The 18,449-nt window shown below is 43.8% G+C and overlaps 4 protein-coding genes across 4 annotated transcripts in view; 2 read left to right on the top strand and 2 right to left on the bottom strand.

Annotated features, from left to right (window-relative positions):
• Nucleotides 1–3,492: 3,492 nt before the first annotated feature.
• On the bottom strand, nt 3,493–4,637 carry H4C1 (H4 clustered histone 1). The gene is made up of 2 exons (XM_079934027.1): nt 4,565–4,637; nt 3,493–3,878 (listed from the first exon to the last, which is right to left on the bottom strand). The coding sequence occupies exon 2, from the start codon at nt 3,848–3,850 to the stop codon at nt 3,539–3,541; it is 312 nt and encodes a 103-aa protein (XP_079790153.1). The 5' UTR covers nt 3,851–3,878; nt 4,565–4,637; the 3' UTR covers nt 3,493–3,538.
• H3C1 (H3 clustered histone 1) lies at nt 3,751–5,262 on the bottom strand. Its single transcript, XM_079934024.1, has 2 exons — nt 4,565–5,262; nt 3,751–3,878 (listed from the first exon to the last, which is right to left on the bottom strand). Exon 1 carries the CDS (start codon nt 5,033–5,035, stop codon nt 4,625–4,627), a length of 411 nt encoding a protein of 136 aa, XP_079790150.1. The 5' UTR covers nt 5,036–5,262; the 3' UTR covers nt 3,751–3,878; nt 4,565–4,624.
• A 2,337-nt stretch (nt 5,263–7,599) lies between these two features.
• H1-1 (H1.1 linker histone, cluster member) lies at nt 7,600–8,968 on the top strand. Its single transcript, XM_079935695.1, has one exon. It carries the CDS (start codon nt 7,632–7,634, stop codon nt 8,286–8,288), a length of 657 nt encoding a protein of 218 aa, XP_079791821.1. The 5' UTR covers nt 7,600–7,631; the 3' UTR covers nt 8,289–8,968.
• A 222-nt stretch (nt 8,969–9,190) lies between these two features.
• The window catches only part of SLC17A2 (solute carrier family 17 member 2), a 67,846-nt gene continuing 58,587 nt past the window's right edge, over nt 9,191–18,449 (top strand). The window contains exons 1-2 of the mRNA XM_079935693.1: nt 9,191–9,494; nt 11,848–11,965. The gene's annotated coding sequence lies outside the window, so the exon portion shown is untranslated. The remainder of the gene's footprint in view (nt 9,495–11,847; nt 11,966–18,449) is intronic.

The raw sequence follows: 18,449 nt of genomic DNA, 5'->3' as shown, positions 1-18,449 counted from the left end.
CTTATGGCCCGGCGTTCCCGGCTTTTTCTAGTGGGAGGGATCCTGCCTACCCCACATCGTCTGTAATAGGAGCGACAACTGCCAGCCGGAGTTTCGTCGAGGAGGCAGTTTCTTTCTTGGGAAGCGGGCATTACTGAATCGCCGCTGATCTTGTTTTTGGTCCTGGGAGGGACCAGTAGATATTTGTACAAATTGCCAGAACCTGCGAGGGTGCTGCTTCGCTCACAAGAAGTCAGAAGCCGGATTAATTAAAATACATTGCGAGCAAGACGCCAGCTGGTAGTTCCTAGTGTATTTGCCTTTAGCAATGTCAGGAAAGATCTGCCTTCTATGATCTCTCCATTCCCAGCACCTCCCCGTCCTCCGCTGCGTCGCTCCCCAGACCTTGGCCTCAGGTACCTCTAGACTTTGAGCCAGGCATCATGCTGAGTGTCGTCACCCCCCCGTAAAGCCAGTGGTGTCGGGTTTAAAAATGCCTCGGCATTGCTGACTTTCATCCTCAGGCTGGGGGCCCTCCCTAAGCCTCTAGCTAAGCAGAGTTTGTAAATTCCCATTTACTAGACTAAGGGAGTCTGTTCTGAACCCCTAGGCCTCTGTCAGGGCCTTTGAGCTTGTAAGGGAGAAGCTCCCTCCTTTGTGGTTAAGTGGCTCTCTTGCACCTTCACCTTCCTTCCAGCTCATCTCTTTCCTCTGTCTGCAGTAAACTGTATCTTTTTAATGAAACTTTCAAACATGACAATATGGTTATTATAAAAGGTTTTTTAAAGTATGTCCTCAAATTGATAAACCAGCTAACTGAATAATCAGCATCTTTGATTTAATGTTTGAAAAGGGTGTACTTGAAGGCTACTTTAGAAAACACTTTGCTGCCTGGTTACTCTGCTAATGTCTCTCTTGACACCTGACTAGGTGGTTGGGAAAGCGAGATTCTAAAGTTCAGGTGAGAGGTCTGGACTAGATAAAAATTTTGGGACTCATCAACATACAAACGGTGAGACTGGATGAGATCACTAAGAACTTAAACATGGCTTAATGCAGCACATTGTTTGTAATAGTAAAAGAGTGGAAACAATGTAAATTGTCATGAGAAGGGACCAGATAAAATATTATCTATATCCATAAAATGGTGTTTTGGTTCAGGCTGCTGTAATAAAAACACCATAGACTGTGTGCTTTAACAACAAACGTTTCTCACAGTTCTGGAGACTGAAGTCCAAGATCAAGGCACTGGACAGATTCAGACAGATCTGGTGTCTGATGACCCATTTCCTGCTTCATAGACTGCTGTCTTCCCTTGTGTCCTTTTATGGCAGAGTTGAATGAATGCATGCATGAATTTTCTACACAAGCATTCAGGCCCTCTCCCACCCCCCTAGCCCACCAGAGGGCTGCCATAATTGATCCCCCATCTACAATTCCTTGACTTGGCACTGTCTGAATCAGTCAGCATGCCAGGTTTTCTCTGGCTCTTAGGGATGATGCAGGAGTGGCAAATCAGGCAGCATTATCTTTGTTCTGAACAAGGACTTCATGACTCTTAGGCCTGAGGAAGGCTCACAGGTTTTTCACTCAGGTAGTGGGTGTGACTAAAATGAGTGTGATACTATCTACACGGCTTATGAACTAAAAAAAACAGGCCAACCATAACAGAAACTGGTCTGTGGAGCAACCACACCTCCCTCCAGTGCAGGAAAACTATCCACACACTTCATTACATATGCTCTGAATGGAGGACAGGAAATTCTAATTTGCTTAATGGTGTACCCCAATGCCTACAACAGTATCAGGCACATTACATGAAACCAATACATATCTCCTGACAGACACCAGGACACCAGCTAAGGAAAACATAAAGTGACCACTATCCCAACCAGGCCCATTTTTGCTCCTCTGGTCATCTAGAATGCAGCCTTGAACTCTCCCCATTGTCAGTTTAAATTAAGCCAGGCTCTGTACTTTTATCATTCCCCCCAAAATCTTGGAGGACAGTTATCAGGTGGGAAATGGGACCAAAAAAGCTAGGAGAACTATTGACTGAAACTAACACACTGAGGCTGAAATCAGCCTTCTATAAAAATGATACAAAAAGGAACCCAATGACAGAGGCATTTGTGAATATCTTTTTAGATGAGGATAAGCTGTTTTCCTTTTAGCCAACTTCAAGTGAATTCACATCCTTTCTCCAGCTGAGTTCTAAAGTCTGGTATGCTACTGGAATATATAATTGGACTAGGGACATTCTTGCTTAAAACCTCCTGTGGCTATAATGACAGACTAGACCAAGCAGGCCATACTTTCAACTTTAGCAAGAGAACCTCTTCACAGACCAACAGTGTCTACCCTACAAACAATCTCCTGCTACCCTGCCTGGTGATTATATATGTGTGTGTATATATATATATATATATATATATACACACACACATACATATACATATATGTAAAACAGCTTTATTGAGATATAACTTACATACCATAAAATTCACCCACTTTAAGTGTACAACTCAATGGATTTTAGTATATTTACTTAGTTGTACAACCATCACTACAATCTATTTAATTTTAGAACATTTCCATCACCCTTATTTCCATTCCTCTGTGAAGTAAGGAAAAAAGTACAGCTAACTGCTGAGGGCTGTGTTGACACCGAAAGAGAAGGAAGTGCGTTTTCTTCGTAAACGAGATTTTAATTTCGCCTGAATTCAATGCCCTGGGTTTGCTGGCAGTCTGAATTTTTTTTTTTTTTCCTGCGGTACGCGGGCCTCTCACTGCCGCGGCCCCTCCCGTTGCGGAGCACAGGCTCCGGACGCGCAGGCTCAGCGGCCATGGCTCACGGGCCCAGCCGCTCCGCGGCACGTGGGATCCTCTCGGACCGGGGCACGAACCCGTGTCCCCTGCATTGGCAGACGGACTCTCAACCACTGCGCCACCAGGGAAGCCCTAGAGATTATTTTTTTAATCGAGACAAATCATCCTATTAGAGGCGGTAATTTCAGTACTGTTCTCAGGACATGACTGAGAGCCATTCAGCTGTCTCGTCGGAGTCTATTTCATAACCCGTAAAAACAAATTAAAAAAATTCTCTAAATAAGGGCTTTGGCGTTTCTCGCCCGATTTCCCATCCCCCAAATTTGGGTCGCCGCGGGGAACCACATGAGATCATCAGTTCTGATTGGTTGAAATCCATGAATGGGGCTTGCTGATTGGGCAGTGCTTCTCTTTGTTCCTGCAAACCGATTCAAGTTTCTCGCCATACTTGGTTCTTTTCCACTTTTCTTTAGTAAGTTGGGAGTATCACCTTTCCCCCCTACCTGTGTCCAGTGAATGGAGGCGAGAGTGGGAGTTACATGGATATATAGACATTAATCTCCGCAATGTTTTCTGACTCAGTAGTTTTCATTTTAACCACACCATTGAGCTGCAGACTCCTGTGCCTTGGCTAATGGTTACAGCTTTCTTTTATGAGTAGTTGGGTGGCCCTGAAAAGGGCCTTTGGTTGAGAAATGCTAACTCGTGATGGCGAAATCGGAAAGCTTAATTAACCGCCGAAGCCGTAGAGAGTACGTCCCTGGCGCTTAAGCGCATAGACCACGTCCATGGCGGTGACAGTCTTGCGCTTGGCGTGCTCGGTGTAGGTGACGGCGTCCCGGATCACGTTCTCCAGGAACACTTTCAGCACCCCGCGGGTCTCCTCGTAGATGAGGCCGGAGATGCGCTTCACACCGCCACGCCGGGCCAGACGGCGGATGGCGGGTTTGGTGATGCCCTGGATGTTGTCGCGCAGAACCTTGCGGTGGCGCTTAGCGCCTCCCTTACCCAGACCCTTGCCGCCTTTACCGCGTCCAGACATGGTTTCGAGAGAAGCAAACCAACAGCAACTGACAAAAGAAGGGAGAGCCGATCCTTATATACCTACCACCTCTCCCCCGCCCAACTCCCCCAGAGAGAATGGAAAGCGCGCAAACCGGAAGTGTGACGCCAACAGTCCCCTCCCTTAATCCCGCCTCCAAGCCCCGGGAACTTACGCGAAAGGGCGGGAAGGGCGGGGCGGGTGGGGCAGGTGGGAAGCGGTCAGTTTGACCAATAGTCTTTGCTTCCTTGACTGGGCTACTGTTGTAACTACAGTACTTGGAGGAATTAGGCTTAAGAGGAAACATGATTCCAAATATCCTAAGTAGAAGAAATACTTAAAAAGGCGAAAATTTATTATCAATAAATTTTGATAATCGTAAAAATATCAAGATCAAAGTTAGAAACGTAAAAATGTTTATACTCATACTATTCCTGTGTTTCACAACTAATACAAGGCCATGTTTTTAAAATGCTCTGCAAATGCCAATCATTTCGCGTGCCTCTGAAACTCTGGCTCTTTACTAAGGTAAGAGAAAAACAGTATTATTTACATAAACTTAAAAAGGGCCAGTGTGTTCGCATACGTAGTGGATATTTAGACAAAAATTATACATAATCCGACAAGTGTTGATGCATGTCTATTCATTCCCAAGCAGATGCAAAGTTATACTGAACAACTTGAGTTGGAAAGTTAGTTTCTTACAGCCCTTACCTGAAAACGTGGGTGGCTCTGAAAAGAGCCTTTGGTTGAAATTTCAGAGAAAAGCTGTAATTATGCCCGCTCCCCACGGATCCGGCGGGCTAACTGGATGTCCTTGGGCATGATGGTAACACGCTTAGCGTGGATGGCACACAGATTGGTGTCCTCGAAAAGCCCCACCAGATAGGCTTCGCATGCCTCCTGCAGTGCCATCACCGCCGAACTCTGGAAGCGCAGGTCGGTCTTGAAGTCCTGGGCAATCTCACGCACAAGGCGCTGAAAAGGTAGTTTACGGATAAGAAGCTCCGTGGACTTTTGGTAGCGGCGGATCTCGCGCAAGGCCACCGTGCCGGGTCGGTAGCGGTGGGGTTTTTTCACGCCGCCGGTAGCCGGCGCACTCTTGCGAGCCGCCTTGGTGGCCAGCTGCTTGCGAGGCGCTTTGCCGCCAGTGGACTTACGAGCAGTTTGCTTAGTGCGAGCCATGACAAGTGACACATACACAGACGTCCCGAATATTGGCGCAGAAACATCGCCCAGCAGTTTGCTACTATTTATAGTACCTAAGGTGAAGTGATTGGGCGAGAAAAATGTTTAAGTATTACGTTACAAGCTCTGATTGGTCTACATTTAAACTTTCCAGAAACCGTGCAGTTTCGTTGGCCACTACGTTATATCCTCGGCTCTTTTCAAATTGTTTTTTTGTTCTTTTCCGCCCACGATTTTCATGAGAATGCAATGCCTTGAGCGTTACTTTTTCGAAAAAACAGACCTTAACTTCATTGGTACTGTATATTTATTTAGGTTCTGGAGGGGAGGGGAGAGTCAGAGAATATTGCCCTAATGTACTCTACATTCCCTGCTCGATAACCCGATAACGGATTATAAATTTCCAAAACCATTTCACAAAAAAAGAAATCCCTCTGTAACGCTTAAACTGACTGAGAAACTTCTTTGAAACCTACAAGATGTAAATTCAAGCATAGTAAAATCAAACTAGCGTTTCCAGAAATATTTCCTGCAACAAGGTACTTCTTTGTTAAGTGTTGTTTATGCTCTGACTTTACACTTGGAACTTCCTGAAACTTAAGTTTTCTAAAGTTTAGAATACATTTAGCCAGGTACAACGCCGGACACACAATCACGGCATGCACAACGTCTCAGAGTTTACCTATGAGGAGCAGGCGAGGGACTAGGGCCTATGAATGGATTACGGACCAAAACGAGGACAGCTTAATATTGCCAACGACTGTTCCTATATGTCACGTAAAATAGTCGACTTTAAGAACACCGAATGAGGACCTTTTAGACGAAGAGGCGGTAACCCAGACTCTACCTTCTCATTGGCTAAGTTTATTATACTGGATAGCCATTAAGAAAGGAGATCTAGCATCCTTCATTTGCATGGAGTGTTTCTGTTGCGTTTGAAGCAGTTTAACCCATTAGACGCGGGAGGTACAAATTATCTAAACAAGAAAATTCTGCATGCATATTTTCTCTTTTTAAAGCTTTGTTTGATTAGAAGCCACGTTTATTACTCTAAGAAAAAGTTTATGTCTTTCCAGAAATTTTCACTTACGAAAACTTCACCTTGGAGAAAGATTGTATACCTGTTATAAATGACTATCCTTCTAACTAAGACGCATAGCTCCAACTGTCCTTTTTCAAATTCTTAGAAATTACGTAATTTTGTAAATACAGACTCTCAAGAAAAGAAGTAACAAAGGGTGGTAAAGAAGCTGGACGAATCGTGCGTCTGGAACCCTTACATTATTGGCCACAAGCCGGAAACAAGCTCTTTTGTTGTTTGAGGGCTACCAGGGAAGCTCCGGTTACTGAGGCTCGTGCGGACTTGTTTGAAAACTGCAGTCGCGCGCGCGGGAATGACTCGTCACTGCATTCTCCCTGTTGCTAGGCGATCCCAGGGCAGAATTGTGAGGGGATGTCATCCAGAACAGGGCTGTGAGAGGGGCCTTTTATTCTCTTAGTAGTTGGCCTGATTCGCAGTCTGAAGTCGTTTTAGCATTGTTGACGCTTGTACAACCAAAAACAAGTTAAAGCGAGACTGCCCTAAAATGTTATCCCCGGGCTGTGCTTTCACACTAAAGCAACGTATCCCCCACCCTGGCCCCGACACCCACACCCACACACTTCCTTCCCCGCGTGCAATGCCTTTCCAGGAACAGTTTAGTCCACCCAGTGCTTACTTGATATTTCTCTTGTGCTAGGTTTTGAGCTTGGGATATGTTGTGAGGATGAAAAGGGGTCAAAAGTTCGTTAAGTGCATTAAACTGTAGAAGCAAGTTGCAATTACAGAAATTGTTTGCGTGCTGTTTTCCACCTGTGCAGCTTGTTAATTGCGGTGTTAGCCAGTTCTTTTGCTTTCTACTATTCTTTGCCCCAAATAGATGCACGCTGGTTCAGACCAAGGGCACCGGCGTCTCGGGTCTACCACACATCACTCAGCGCTGCCAGGAAAGGCAATGGCATCGATGAAAACTTGTCCCAAACCTGCAGACCAGGCCTACATCCCCTCGCTTTCTGCTGTCCCTCCCCAGTCACTCAAGACACAACGTTTTGCATTTATTGCAGATTAGAAACAAATGTCCTTTTGACATTGCTTCCTAGAGGCGAGGTTTCACGTGAAACTCCTTGGATTCTTACGTGATTGCCTTCTTTACAGCTCTTTCCCACCCCACCTCCCCCTAGGATAAAACCCTGCTTTTTTAAAGAGAAGTAGCACCCTCTGATGGTAATGGGCGGCAGAGCCGTACCCTTTCCTGCCTAGTATTTCTGTCTCCATTAGGCGACCAGCGGGGGGGATGGGGGAGGAGGGGGGCAGGGTGCTGTCTGGGTGCCTCAGTGCAAGCGGCAGGGAAGAAGGCCTATAGGCCCCAGCGGCCGGTATTGGCCTTCGGAGACCCGGAGGGGCGCGCAGGGGACGCTAGGGTGCCGGGGGCGGGCGCCAGCGCGCACCAATCACAGCGCAGCCTCGCCCTATAAATACCGCGCGCTCGAGCCGCTCGAGTTTTACTGCCTCGTCAGGTTCTAGTAGTTTTCTTAGTTCTTGTTTGCTTCCGTCATGTCCGAGACCGCACCGCCCGTCCCAGCTGCTTCCACTCCCCCCGAGAAGCCCTCAGCTGGCAGGAAGGCGAAGAAGCCTGCGAAGGCTGTAGCAACTGCCAAGAAGAAGCCCGCGGGTCCGTCAGTCTCGGAGCTGATTGTGCAGGCCGTTTCTTCTTCTAAGGAGCGCAGCGGCGTGTCCTTGGCTGCGCTCAAGAAGGCGCTGGCGGCCGCCGGCTACGACGTGGAGAAGAACAACAGCCGTATCAAGCTAGGCCTTAGGAGCCTGGTGAGCAAAGGCACTCTGGTGCAGACCAAGGGCACCGGCGCCTCGGGCTCTTTCAAGTTCAACAAGAAAGTAGCCTCGGTGGATAGCAAGCCCAGCGCCACAAAGGTAGCAGCGAAAGCGAAGGTAACAAGTTCTTCTAAGAAGCCCAAGAAGGCCACCGGGGCGGTTGCTGGTAAAAAAGGTGTCAAGACTCCGAAGAAGGCTAAAAAGCCTGCGGCGACAAAGAAGTCCTCCAAGAGTCCCAAGAAGTCCAGGGTTGTGAAGCCTAAGAAAATAGGTAAGAGTCCCGCTAAAGCCAAGGCTGTGAAACCCAAAGCGGCCAAAGCAAAGGTGACCAAGCCAAAGACTGCTGCCAAGCCCAAGAAGGCAGCACCGAAGAAAAAGTAAAGGTTCTGGTTGGAAGCTGCTTCCAATAACCCAACGGCTCTTTTAAGAGCCACCTACTTATTTCAGGGAAAGGGCTTTAAGTACACAAGCTCTCCTGTCTTACAAGTTTCATAAATTTCAGCCCCATGCAAATGCAGTGTTTAAGCCAATCCTTGCTCCACGTCAGAATTCTTTTGAGATTAAATTCTCGCTGTGGGATTTGTAAATTGACTCCTGAGGAAGCTGGTGTGTTTTGTTTTGTTTTGTTTTGATTTTGGTCTCCCAAGTGATTTAAACTTCAACGCTCAGGATCTATTTCCCTAGTCCCATTTTAACCAGAAGCTTGCATCTCTACCTGTACGTTAGAAATACCTGGGGGAGCTTTTTGAACCGATCCTGAAGTCCCACACCCCAAACATTTCGTCCTCAGTGGTAACTGCCTGTAGCTGCGATTGAACCTGTGGCTGAGGCTGGGTCCGTGTACTATGTGCTCGTTTGTCAACTCAACGAGACCAAAGTGGGGACATTATGTTCTTGGGCAATATTGATAAATCGGCTTTTCCAAAATTGGGTGGCCCTGAAAAATGCTTTTGAGGAGATGTGGCTCAAGAGTTGTCTGACGTTGGGAATGACGGTGATCCTCTGGCTTACATGGCACTCAGACTGGTGTCCTTGAGTTTACCAGGTAGGCCTCACACGCCTCCTGCAGCGACATCACAGTCGAGCTCTGACTTGCAGATCGTTCATGCTCGGCGACTTACCCCGGGTCCATTTGCAAGTTGTCAGCTAGTCCCGGTTTCTCTTTATAGAAACAGAACTGCCCTGATTGGATAATATTTGAAACTCCCACTCTGTGCCTAACTAGATCGCATTTCTCTGCCTGCAGGGTTTTCAACCCTGGTGCGCTGCACCACGTTAAATACTCGGGGACACTTTCATAGAATTGCCCCTTTAAGCTTTTGAAACTTTAATTCTGGGATTCATTTTAATAACGTCTTTTTTCACATCCGAGAAAAAAAAAGTACCATATGTTGAACCAGGTTTACTCACTTTTACTTAGCGAAGCTCAATTAGTTGTAACACTTTTACATATGTGCATACAAATTCTTTAATAGTCAGTTGTTTTATGTTTTGTCTTTTTCCCTCCATTGTTTTGCATGGCTCCTTGCATCCCCTTAATGTCTGCCTTACTGTCACTTCACATCCCTACTCCCCTTCCCCAAACAGGTATGTAGCTATTCATGTTTTCCTTCGAATTCAGTCTTTTACATACACTTATCCATAAACCTGCATGACTGTTTTCTTTTTCTGGTAGTGTTTTATTATTTACAAAATGGCGATATATACGCTTCTCTGGTTTTCTCTTAACCGTAAAAGAAATCCTTTCAAGTCAAATCTTTTTTTTTTTAATGTCCTGCATGTGGAGTAGAATAATTTATTCATCCATTTCATATTGATAAGTATTGACATCTCTATTTACAAATAGTGCAATAAACAATAGAATTCCAAAGCTGAAATTGCTAGGTTAGTTAGAGTGTATTTTAAATTTCAGTTGGCCCTGACGTAGCCTGAAAATGGCTCCCCCTCCTGCATTCCAACCATCAGGGCGTGATCTCATTAATTTCTGCCAGTCTAAAGGGGGTAAAATTATTTCACATTGTCACTTTGATTTGCATTACCATGACCACCAGTGCATCCTTTCTTTAGGTTTATTGGCCATTTGAATAAGCTGTTCAGAGAATTTCCATTTATATCTCTGCTAATTTTTCATTAGGCAGTTTGTCTTTTTCCTGCCCAATTGTGTTTTTTATATGATAGAAAAATGAACCTTATAATTATCACCTGTGTTGCAGATAGTTTTCTACTCTTGGCTTTTATCTCTATATTTCCTTTGTTTATGGTATATTTTCCATTTATATGTATTATATAAAATTTATTAGATATATATAAAATTTGAATATTAGACATTTTAATCACAAATGTATCTTTTATAGCTTCTAGATTTCCACTCTTGGTTTAGAAACTGAATCCCACCCCTCCATTATTTATTCACCTCCTAGCTTTTCTTCTAAAAATTTTTGCTTCTTAAAAAATGTTTAGTTTCTAATCCTTCTAGAATGTGTTTTACGTAGTTTAAGATAGAATCCAAGTTTACATCCTTCCAGATGGATGGCCAGTTGTTTTAACACCATTTGTTAAATAATCCATTCACTTCTCACACTGAACTGAAATATATCATTTTTGTTATTTATTAAATTCTTATATAATGAGATCTATTTCTGTATTCTCATTCTTTTCTACTGTTCTCTCTGTATGAGTCATGTGTCCTTCTCAATTCTATTCCTAATTAATTTATTTCCTTGTTTCTATTGTGAATGGAATACTCATTTCCTATTTTTAGGTCTTACTGCTAGGAAGGAAGAAATGTATTGATATGTTGTATCCAGCAAACTTACTGATTTCTATAATTCTACTTCCTTTACTCCTTAAACTAAGGAGTTTTTCCTAGTCATTAGCAAAATAATTTTAACTTTTTTTGTTTTCCTTAAATGTGAATACCAAGCGTTTAATTTTCTTTTTGTATAGCATTTGCTAAGAATTTCCAAAATAAAGTTGAATAATATTTTTAGGAGACATCCCTTTTTAGTTCTTCGTTTTAATTAGCATGGTATTAAGTGTTGTCCTTTATCATAATATCTGTTATTAACTTTTTGTATCTCCATTATATTTAAATGGTTACCTTCAATTCCTATTTTACTTTAAAAAAAAATTTAAATGGCTGCCGTACTTCATGTGTTGATATCATCGTATGGTTTTTCTCTTTTAATTTGTTCAGTGCTTTCTTAGATGTTAAGCCCTCAAACTCAATGTGGCTGAAAGAATGAGATGAGTTTTCCTAAGACGGTCATCTATAAGAGAGAAGCAAGTGTGTGGTGGAGTTGGGGGAGGGTGAATCAGAAATTCTGTTGTGAAATTTGCAGAGTCCAAGAGATTACCAAGTGGATAAGGGAGTAATCAACTGGGTTCAAATGTTGATGATAGACTGAAGTGATTAGAAGCCTGAGTAGTTCCTTGGTTTAGCAGTATGGAGGTCAGTAGTTTTGACAAGAGTAGTTTTGGGGAGGATGAAGTTGAATTAAGATGGAGTTATTGGTCTATGGATGGCTTTTAAAGTCATGAGACTTGGTGAGGTCACCAAGGGGGCGACTGAGGTAGAGAAGAATATAAAGAAAGGGGAAAGGACAGAGGAGACCTGGCCCTGATCATTTATCATACATAAATCTGAATCATTATTCTACCTCTTTGTGCTTCCATTTGCTTATTTAAAAGCAAAATGGTTAGATTAGAATAGTGTTTTTCATGGCCTGTTAGGAATAGAATAGACTAGAACGTATTAGAGTGTGCACATTGTAAGGATAAATACGGCTTCCTGGAATTTAGGCTTCAGACACTTATGTCGTTAGGCATATGCGTGTACGTTCTGGGTCATAAAGAAGAAAGCATATCTTATTGGGGTTACAGTCAAAGAAGTCTGAAACCCAGTGGTTAACATGCTCCTTATGGTCTTTTACAATTCCAGGAGTCTATCGTTTTGATGTTCTGACCACAGAATTATATCAGCTCTAACATCCACGTAAGAGGAGACAGACTTGAAATCAATCTCATTGATTGTCTGAGAGATCTTCTGAGACCAGTAGGTAAGAATGGTGACACAGAAATTATATTCTTTACTAATAATTGGTTTGATTATCCCTGCCTATGGGGTTTTTTGAAAGAAAAGAAAAAAGAGAGGGACAGAGAAAAGAACAGAAGGTTATATGACTCCAGAACAATTGAAGACCAGTGGGGCCTCCTTAAGAAGATATAAGCCATAAATAAGGGGTTTTGCTGTGTAGGATGTACAATAATAACACGTAAAAGAAAAAAGAAAAAAAAGAAGATGAGGGGAGAACTCTCTCATCTTGATGCTACAAGTTTTATTGTATCCTATGTGGCCAAAGTAAAAACGGGGAATATTGGGGGAGGAGAAGGGAATTTCTTCTTTTCTTTATACCATAACATATTTTTCAGCTCTTCAACAATGTGCCCATGTAGAAAAATATAATTATTCTGCATATAAAAACAGAACCGGATTAAAAAAGAAGTACTAACTCCTAAATAGTAAAATGGCGGCCTTGCAAATACCCACGGTATTCCATTGTGCGATGCTACATAGTGTATTTCACCAGTCACCTATTGCTGGATTCTTAAAAATTTAGTTAACAACAATTACATGATCATTTTCAAGTGTGTCTCAAAAGTAGGTCGCCGGAAGTGGGATTTCTATTTCAAAGGGTGAAAAGTAACATTGCAAATAACAGGGCATGGTAAAAGTATAACAATGGAAGCTTAAAAACAAATACAAATACCTAAAGACAAAAATATTACTAGATTTCAACTATCATGGGTCACATCTTTTTTAATTTTATTTTTTAATAAATAATTTGATTCAAAAATCAAAACCGTATGAAAAAATATGTACCCCGAAGTCAAGTTCCACACCACTGTCCCTGACGACACAGTTCCCCTTCCACTGTTTCTTTATGCAAATAGAAATGAAAAATATATATACTCTTCTTTCTCACCCTTTCATAGGATAATATATACATGTTCTCTACCATTGTTCGCTTAGCGATATGTCCTGGAGCTGTGTCTACAACAGGAAACAGAGGTCTTCCTTATTCTTTCCATGGGTACATGATATTGTGTAAAGGAACAACGGTTTATTCTGCTTTCAGAATCTCTATATATTAGCGAGATTAGCCCTTCATAATAAGAGTTGCAAAATATTTTTTTCAGATAGTCATTTGTCATTTAACTTTGATTATGATAAAATTTGTTATGCAGCCTTTTTATTTTTATGTAATTGAATTTACCAATATTTTCTTTCATGGCTTTTGGATTTTGAGTAATATTTAGAAAGGTCTTTCCCATTTCAAGAATCAAAGGAATTCGCCTATATTTTCTTTGAGTACTTCTGGCTTTTTGTTTTGTTTCGCTTTTATGTTTCAGTCTTTGATCTACTTGAAGTTCCTTCTGGTGTTTTACAAATGGCTATCTAGTTGTCTCAGCACTATTAAAAAAGTCCATCTTTACTACTAGTGATTAGAAATGCTTTCTTTATTGGATACAAAATTCCTGTATTACTTGTCTATTTCTAGACTTTCTATTCTGTTGCGTCAGTCTTTCTGTTAAGCACTAATACCACATTGTTTTAATTGAGGATTGATGATCCTTTATAAAATATGAATAAGATCATCCACTCTTCCTGTTCTTATTTTTCAATTATAGGGCAATTGTAGGACAATTCCAGCTTTTCAAAGAACTGTGGAATTCTTAGAGCTAGAAAAGGCTTGGAAGTCATTTAGTTTTTGTTTCTGCCAGGGAAAATTCTGTAGGAACTAACGTGCTCTCTGAACTCCACCCCACAGCAGCTCTTTACCAGCTATTAAAGGCCAATAATATCTTAAGGGTAGTACACTTTTACGTCGAATCTATACTGAGCCAGGGTCAATGCAAAAATGTGAGAAGAAAGGGGAGTACGTTTTATAATTTGTGGGTGCTCTCTTTGAACTAATTTATCACTTCTTCCTCTAAACTCTCTGGAGGGTCACGATGCTTCCCTTTCCACATGGGAACTCCTAACTACAAAGGGAGATGTAAGGAAGTAGGTGAAATATTCTCATTCCAGTGCCTAGGAAGATGATATAGGTTTGGTAAACAGCCACTCTCTGCCACACTTCTGCATGTTTCTGTTTTTTAAAGGCTCATTCATTTATTTGTTGACTCTTCAGAGAGAGGGCAAGGTCCAAGTGTGCAAGCCTAGACAATGTGTAGGTTGAATTATGTCCCACCCACCCCCCCCTTCCCCCAAAAGTTATGTTTAAATCATAACCCCCATTGCTTCAGAATGTAACCTTATTTGGAAATAGGGTGGTTGCAAATGCAATTCAGTTAAAATCAGGCCACGGTTGAATAGAAAGGGCCCCTCTGATTGGCAATTCCTCGTAGACCAGCTTCCCCCAGTTCGCGGAATGGGCGGAGGCCTCGACTCCAACCTGCGGCTGCCCGTCCCACCTGCCACCCGCCTGCCAATGTGGAAGGGAGGCCGCAGCCCAAGGGCAGCCCCTAGGGATACTGCCGCCTGCCCTGGTGGGGGTGGGACCTTGAACGCCCCCAGGACCCGCATCTGGAGAGAAGTGAGAGTGCCCCATGGAGGCGGGGGGGGGGGGGGGGGGTGCTGGAGTTATCTTGTGGTTCGTCTGGGGTGTGGTGGGCCTGGGTAAGGCCAAAGAAGTGACACCCGGCGACACCCCTGGGGGAGAAGACCCTTCAGTGCCACCTGCAGAACCGCAGGATGTCAGTCCTCTGCCTGAGCTCCCCTCCCTCACGTCCACATCCCTTTTTAATTTGTCTGGAGCAGGCCAGTCTTCAGTAAGTTATTTAAAAGCTCTCTAGGTACCGGAATTTGCTTCAAGGGTTGAGAACTACTGATCTGGGCGGAGCCCCTCACAGTAGTGAATGTTATTTCTTCCTCGATCTCTAAAACTGAGTTAATATTTTTCTGGAGTAATGGTAGGCCCAGAGAAAGAATTGAATTACCCAGGATTCCACAAAGATTAAGTGATGGTGGCCCAAGAATTCCTCTTCAGCAGGTCAGAAGTATAAAAGTGTTTTGCAATCATTATATACATTAACAAAAATCTTGTTTATTGTGTTGTATACCTAGTGCTTTGTGCCTGAGCACTTCTCACTACAAACTGGGGTTATTGCCCCACTATTACACTTGAGGAAGCGGATGGAGGTACAGAGGGGTGGTGTCACTTGTCTACTTGTAAATAAAATCAGAAATTGGACATAGATCTGGCTGGACCATAGAAAGGTGGAAATTTTTATTTTTAAACTTTACCTAATATCTTTAATGGATCACAGGATGTCCAGAGAACTAAAACAGGAACTGAGGAGTGGCATCAAGATTGAAAAAAGGAAAACAACCAGTCCCATCCTCAGAGAACCTAGAGAAAAGAGACACAGGGAGACTGATGCCTGAGATACAAGATGTGGGAAGGAGAAGGAGATCTGAAGACTAGAGGTCCTGCCCATGAATTGGAGTGATGAGCGGACACCCAGTTCCTGGAATGTGACAGATTGGATCATTTTTACTTGTCCAGGGGCATCAGGATAAACTCAAGGAGATTAGCATAGTCTCTTGGCCACAAGCTAATTAATATGCTAATCAAGCACCTTCTTGAACAACGATGATCGCTGTCTTCCTTATTCCTGATGAAGAAGGGACTTTTTAGGGGTGAAGAGCTATGTGCAGAGCTTCCTGCATTTCCAATCCCAGCTGCCTGATAACGCCGTTCCCTCACTGCGAGTCCCAGAGAACCGGTGCACAGACTCCACTTCAGGCTGTTGGTGTGAGTGGGTGTGAGAGGCAAGGCTGAGAGAAGAGGATGTGAGGAGCCATTCGCACAGAATCCCAGGCACTGAGGCTGTTTGTGTGGATGAAGAAAGTGGAATTATTGATGGTGCTGAGAGCTCTAATAGACCTTGTCTTTGGGGAGAAACTCGTGCCGAATCTACTGAGGACTAGGCACTCAGAATGCCTCTGCATCTCTGTCCCTCCTTAATTTAGATTTTGAGACTGTATGCAGCAAATGTCTTATGATAGATTGCAAAAATTGCCCTAAATTTATCTCATCTTATTGCTCATTACAATGTGACGTTGTCGCTCCTCTCATCAAGAGGTGGAGTTTAGGGCTTCCCTGGTGGCGCGGTGGTTGAGAGTCCGCCTGCCGATGCAGGGGACACAGGTTCATGCCCCGGTCCAGGAAGATCCCACGTGCCGCGGAGCGGCTGGGCCCGTGAGCCATGGCCGCTGAGCCTGCGCGTCCGGAGCCTGTGCTCCGCAACGGGAGAGGCCACAACAGGGAGAGGCCCGTGTACCGCAAAAAAAAAAGAGGTGGAGTTTATATCTCTGTCCCTTGAATCTGGGCTTGGCCGAGTGATCTAACAAATGTGACCTGAGAAGATGCTTGAAAAGAGCCTAGCACGTTGCAGCTTGTCCCCATCTTGGTTCTCCCACAGCCCTGAAACACCCATGTTACGAAAGAGACTGAGCTCGTCTGCTGGAGAATGAAGCACCCAGTCAACAGCCTACCAACTGCCAGACTTGCAGGTGAGGCCATCCTATATTACCCAACGCCAGCTGACTCTCCAGCTGATAGAGACACAGGAGAAGAACCAGCAGGATTCAACCCTGACTACAAGAACCACCAGCTGACCTACAGAATTGTAAGTGAATAAATGGTAGTAGTTTTACGCAAATAAGTTTGGGGGTGGTTTGTCACGTGCTTAGTGAATGGCCATGAATTAGTCTTCTAGGACAGTGACAGCTTTGCCTGTCCTTCAGGAGAAGGAACCACGCTTCTGCAGCAAATCCCAGATGCATCCAGCTCCTTGTTCTCTCCCCTCCCCCCTCCTTTTTTTTTTTTTTTTTCATTTTTATATCCCTCCCTTTCCTACGTTAGGAAACAGAAGTGGGGATTAATGAAGTGGTCTAGGCTCCAGTGATGTTTTCACCTGCAAACTTTAGCATTCTCCATTCCCATCTCCTCGGAAAGGTTCTCCCATCTGACTCACCAGCCCATAGTTTTCCACATTATCAAAGCCCCTCCAGGTTCCCAGCTCCTGGAGGGGTTGGCTGATGACAGTGAGAGTTATGGAAACAGAAGAGGTGGGTAGGGGAAGTGGGGGAAAGGGAAAGAGGGAGATAAGAATATATCAATAGTATTTAAAATAAATGTCCATATACTGTAACTCGGAAACCCTGAGGTAAACAAGAGAAGTGAAAACCTACTTACATACAATGATGTTCATTTGAACATAAGTTATAATTGCAAGAAACAACCTGAGCGTATGAGATCGCTACAGTCATTTAAAACCACATATTAGCATGTGTAATGCCATGGGGGAATGCTCACACTGAGAAAAACATGCAAGATCAAATATATGTATGGGGAAGGTGATTACCACCACAGTAGGAGTGTTCATTCCTTAGAACTGAGAGTATAATTTATTGTATTTTACAGTATTCCATAATAAATATCTGTTAATTTAGTCATTTAATATCTATATCTTTCTATACATATATTTATATATAGAAAGAGGACAAGAGTGGGGGAGGTAGCAGTGGTTGCTGTCTCTGCAAAGTTGAGCTCAGATCTGGTTGTGGGTGAAGGTGGTAACTAAGGTGTGACCCCAGAATGCAGGGTGGTAGCACAGGGAAGGTGGAAAGGCAGTCACAGGTGCATTCCTGACCTGGTTCCCACTTTGAGCACTTGCTTTCATTTCCCTGGATGTCCTCGGAGGCACTGTGTAGATGGCGTCTCAGAATTGTTCGTCTGAAGCTCATTTGGTTGAAGCTTTATCCATCCACACCATTCCATCTTCAGTTGACGTTTTACTCCTGGGATGTTAATTCCCTAACACTTCGTGTCTGCCAAGCTGGTGATCAAAATGAGCTCACCCGGCTTCAGAAGAAGCTGGGGAAGACTACTCTCAACCTAGAACACATTATGCTCAAAGGCTCTTGGACCAGAATGACCTTGGCATTGTCTAGGACCGAAGAGAAGGCCACTGTATATGGAAAATGAGAAGTGGGAAGAACAGGTTATTAATCCAGGAAGGCAAGGTCTGCGGGGCCAGAATTTGCCTTCTAGGCCGTTATGAGGAGTTTGGACTTTACCTGAGAAGAGTCTCTTTCTGTGTCAGTTAGACTGTTTATGTTCCTCTGCCTCCTTCAGTTGCTATCCTGTCATTCCTGCTGTTCCCTGCCTGTGTCTCTGGTCCTCTGCCGTAGCACCATGTACCCCACACATACCTGACCCTTCATGCAATTACAGGGGGAGGGAGTGTCAAAAAGGTATGAGGAGGGGGCACCAGAGGGCCCCTCTTCTTTTGTTTCCTGGCTAAATAGGTACCAGATGCTGAGGGTTTTCCAGACTGGACACGTGAGACATTGGTCTGGGTGGGTGTGGGAGCCACACTCCCTGTAGCTCTCTGATGAATCTTGCTCAGGATTCTAATAATGTAGAGCTAAGCTGCCCGAGTTCATGGACTGCCTCACCAAGGTGGCAG

This window comes from Stenella coeruleoalba (assembly GCF_951394435.1).
Source record: "Stenella coeruleoalba genome assembly, chromosome: 10".
NCBI classification, from domain to species: domain Eukaryota; kingdom Metazoa; phylum Chordata; class Mammalia; order Artiodactyla; family Delphinidae; genus Stenella; species Stenella coeruleoalba.
The sequence above is the reverse complement of the archived record's forward strand: the minus strand, read 5'-3'. Positions and strand labels throughout refer to the sequence as shown.

What these genes read in the sequence shown, in the direction of transcription:
- H1-1 (XM_079935695.1), top strand. Translation starts at nt 7,632, where the DNA reads ATGTCCGAGACCGCACCGCCCGTCCCAGCTGCTTCCACTCCCCCCGAG.
- H3C1 (XM_079934024.1), bottom strand. Translation starts at nt 5,035, where the DNA reads ATGGCTCGCACTAAGCAAACTGCTCGTAAGTCCACTGGCGGCAAAGCG.
- H4C1 (XM_079934027.1), bottom strand. Translation starts at nt 3,850, where the DNA reads ATGTCTGGACGCGGTAAAGGCGGCAAGGGTCTGGGTAAGGGAGGCGCT.